Source organism: Triticum aestivum, chromosome 1D (assembly GCF_018294505.1).
Source record: "Triticum aestivum cultivar Chinese Spring chromosome 1D, IWGSC CS RefSeq v2.1, whole genome shotgun sequence".
Classification (NCBI taxonomy): domain Eukaryota; kingdom Viridiplantae; phylum Streptophyta; class Magnoliopsida; order Poales; family Poaceae; genus Triticum; species Triticum aestivum.
This window is the reverse complement of record NC_057796.1, coordinates 250,438,942-250,441,799: the sequence shown is the minus strand read 5'-3', so window position 1 is coordinate 250,441,799 and position 2,858 is coordinate 250,438,942. Positions and strand designations below refer to the sequence as shown.

The following is a 2,858-nucleotide window of genomic DNA, read 5'->3' as shown; positions in this document are numbered from 1 at the left end:
AATACGCAAATTCACCGGCCCTTCCGCCTCCGGATCCGACGAGGACAAGCGGGAGCAGTACTCATACCAGCGGGCTCGCTGTCGACGATATGGAGACTCCATCGCCTCTGCCATTGCCCACAGGAGAATCTCAATTGGGACTGTCCCCTTGCCTTTAGGAAGTAACTGCTTCCGCTCATCCGTTATCACTTCCAACGCGAGGCCCAGTGAGTGCATCACGAGAGATTTCGAGCTCGAAAACCAGGTGCATATCTCCTAGCACTTGGCCAGCAAAAGCTCATCCCCGGCGCAAAACAAATCCATCGCCCTCTTCCAGCTTTGACCTACTTGCCATCAATCAAACACCAAATTGCAAATCAAAGAATTAAAAATGAATTCGATTATTGGAATCAAATTCATCACAAAACGATCTAAAATGGGCTACATTCAACAAAACCTAATTTGTAGGGTTTTCTATTTCAAAACTAGCTGCCACTAGTATAATACGATGAATTTGTATCCAACACTAGTACAATCAGAGTTGATCCAGTTTGTGGGTCATAACATGCTGCATGTCTTCACTGTCTAGTCCTACAAATATAGGACAAAAAATGGTGGTACACAGAGCGGTTGTGAATCCACCCATCCAAGCATGTCGTGCGCAAACAGCTTTAAGACTTTCCAAGTCCAAACAACCTTTTGTTTTTTCTAATTTTTTTTGCAAAAACCTTTTGTTTTTTCTAGAAAACTGATTACAACACGCACACACTCACACCACCACACAAACGCACTCACGTATCGCGAACTTAAGGCTAGTAACATGTAACTCAAAGTTGATTTCGAATTAGTGAAATCGTTTATTTGTCTTTCACTACAGAGCGTAAGGCACATGTTCTGTTGATCATTTCAGTATATATAGTGTGTTATGCCATCACACATGTCTTATTCGAAGTAGTGCGTTATACCATCACGCCGTGAAGGACCCATCAACTTAACGTGTGTTCAGCCTCTAAACTTGGCTTTGTAGTCCTTCCACAGCTGCTGAACATTCTTCCCGAGAATCTGCGCGAAGAAGTCGTCGGTGTACCCACTCTTCATCTTGGCGTTGAGCTGCGCGACGAACCCGGGCTTGAGCGAGTCGCAGTAGTCCAGGAACCTCGCCGTGACGTCGTACCCCTGATCCCACCGGTCGCCCTGCCCCGGCCGCACCCAGTGCCCCGGCGCGAACCCGGCCTTGAGCCGCACGTAGTCGGCGATGCCCTCGATGAGCCCGCCGTTCGCCCTGCCCTGCCCGTTCCACTGCCACACGTGCGTCGCCTCGTGGTACAGCACGCCGGTCACCTCCTTCTTGACGTCGCCGGAGATGCCGCCAACGTACTGGGCGCTGAGGTGGATGCCGTTGGCGCTGGTGAAGGCGACGCCGCTGATGTCCTCGACGACGAGGGTGACGGCATCGACAGGCTTGCGGTCGCCGGCGGCGCGCTGGTTGAAGGTTTTCCAGATGAAGGCAGAGGCGTCGGAGAGGACCTTCTTGGAGTACGGGAGGCCGACGGCCTGGTTGAACCGCCGGCCGCCGGAGGTGCCCGACGCCTTGTTCGACGCGTCGAACGTCACGGCCTGGGCCGTCGCGGCCAAGGCCACCAGGAGGAAGGAGGCGACTGTGGCTACCTGAAGCTTCATTTTGTAGCGGGTGTTGCAGGCTTGCAGGCCTGTGCCGCTGAGCTAGTGGTGTGGATGTGATTTGCTGCCTGTGCTATGGGATTATATATAGGGTGCCGATGCCTGATGGTAGTGTAAGCTCAGTCAAAAGAATTGACTTGACTTCGTCTACTATTTTTCTTGAACCATGGACCGTAGAACAATACTTCTGCTGTGTATTTTATAATGTGATGCAAGAAGGTTCGGAGGATCACGTTGTCTTCAAATGAAAAAGTCGCACATACTTGTCCGTTTGTCTCCTGATTTCTTCAAGCACGAATGCACTACAAGCCTTATCTGCACTACAAGCCATATCTTTGTTTATCCATTAGATCATGGAAAACTATCTTTTTAGATCGGCTGATTTCTCGCCGCGCAAGCCGCCTCTGTTGCGTGACACATGCACCCGCGGGGCTTGCCCACCGCTCTTCTTCCCACCTTATCCTAACTTAGACTAGTCACAATGAGTAGTAACACTATGTTACTTCCTTTATAGTGGGGAGTAATATATGTGTGGTAACATACAATACTTCATTTATTATGCTATAGACTCATCTTGCCTTGATATGTGTGATGTTAGACTAGTCACAATGGGAGTAACTTGACTAGTAACATCACACATTTCAATACAAGATTGCTTTTTTTCCGATAAAGGGCGATTTTATTAACTCAAAAATGTAGCATCAGGTGGATACAAAGCATTATGAGCAACACCCGGCCTCTGCATAATTAGGATGCACACAGCCGAACACCAAAAGTCTGACAACCAGAAGAAAACAAAAACCGACAAATCGGCAATAGTAGAGTCCTATAGACCGACACTGTGCCTATGTCGAAAGGTGAGATGGACCGATCGGAGGTTATGATGCCACCCATGTTGGGTAAAAACCTCCGTAGCCACCTGCTCCAACCGCGTACACACCGCCTTGAACAGCGGTTAGACCTCTGCTCGTTGTAGCATAGACCACATACGAAGCGAGTGCGTACAACGGAAAATAGCCTGCAAAGGAGAAGCATTTTTGTCATTAAAAACAAAATCATTTCTACATAGCCAAAGCGACCACAATAAGGCATACGCTCCCACCCTTAATAGCGTTTTGAACCTATTTGAAATACCGTCCAACCAATGACCAAAAATGTTGGCAACACTTGTGGGCGGATATAAACTTGACGCTATTTGG

General features: G+C 48.6%; 1 protein-coding gene across 1 annotated transcript; it reads right to left on the bottom strand.

Moving 5' to 3' along the window:
* Nucleotides 1-773: 773 nt before the first annotated feature.
* LOC123168059 (uncharacterized) lies at nt 774-1,728 on the bottom strand. Its single transcript, XM_044585929.1, has one exon. It carries the CDS (start codon nt 1,657-1,659, stop codon nt 982-984), a length of 678 nt encoding a protein of 225 aa, XP_044441864.1. The 5' UTR covers nt 1,660-1,728; the 3' UTR covers nt 774-981.
* Nucleotides 1,729-2,858: the final 1,130 nt, after the last annotated feature.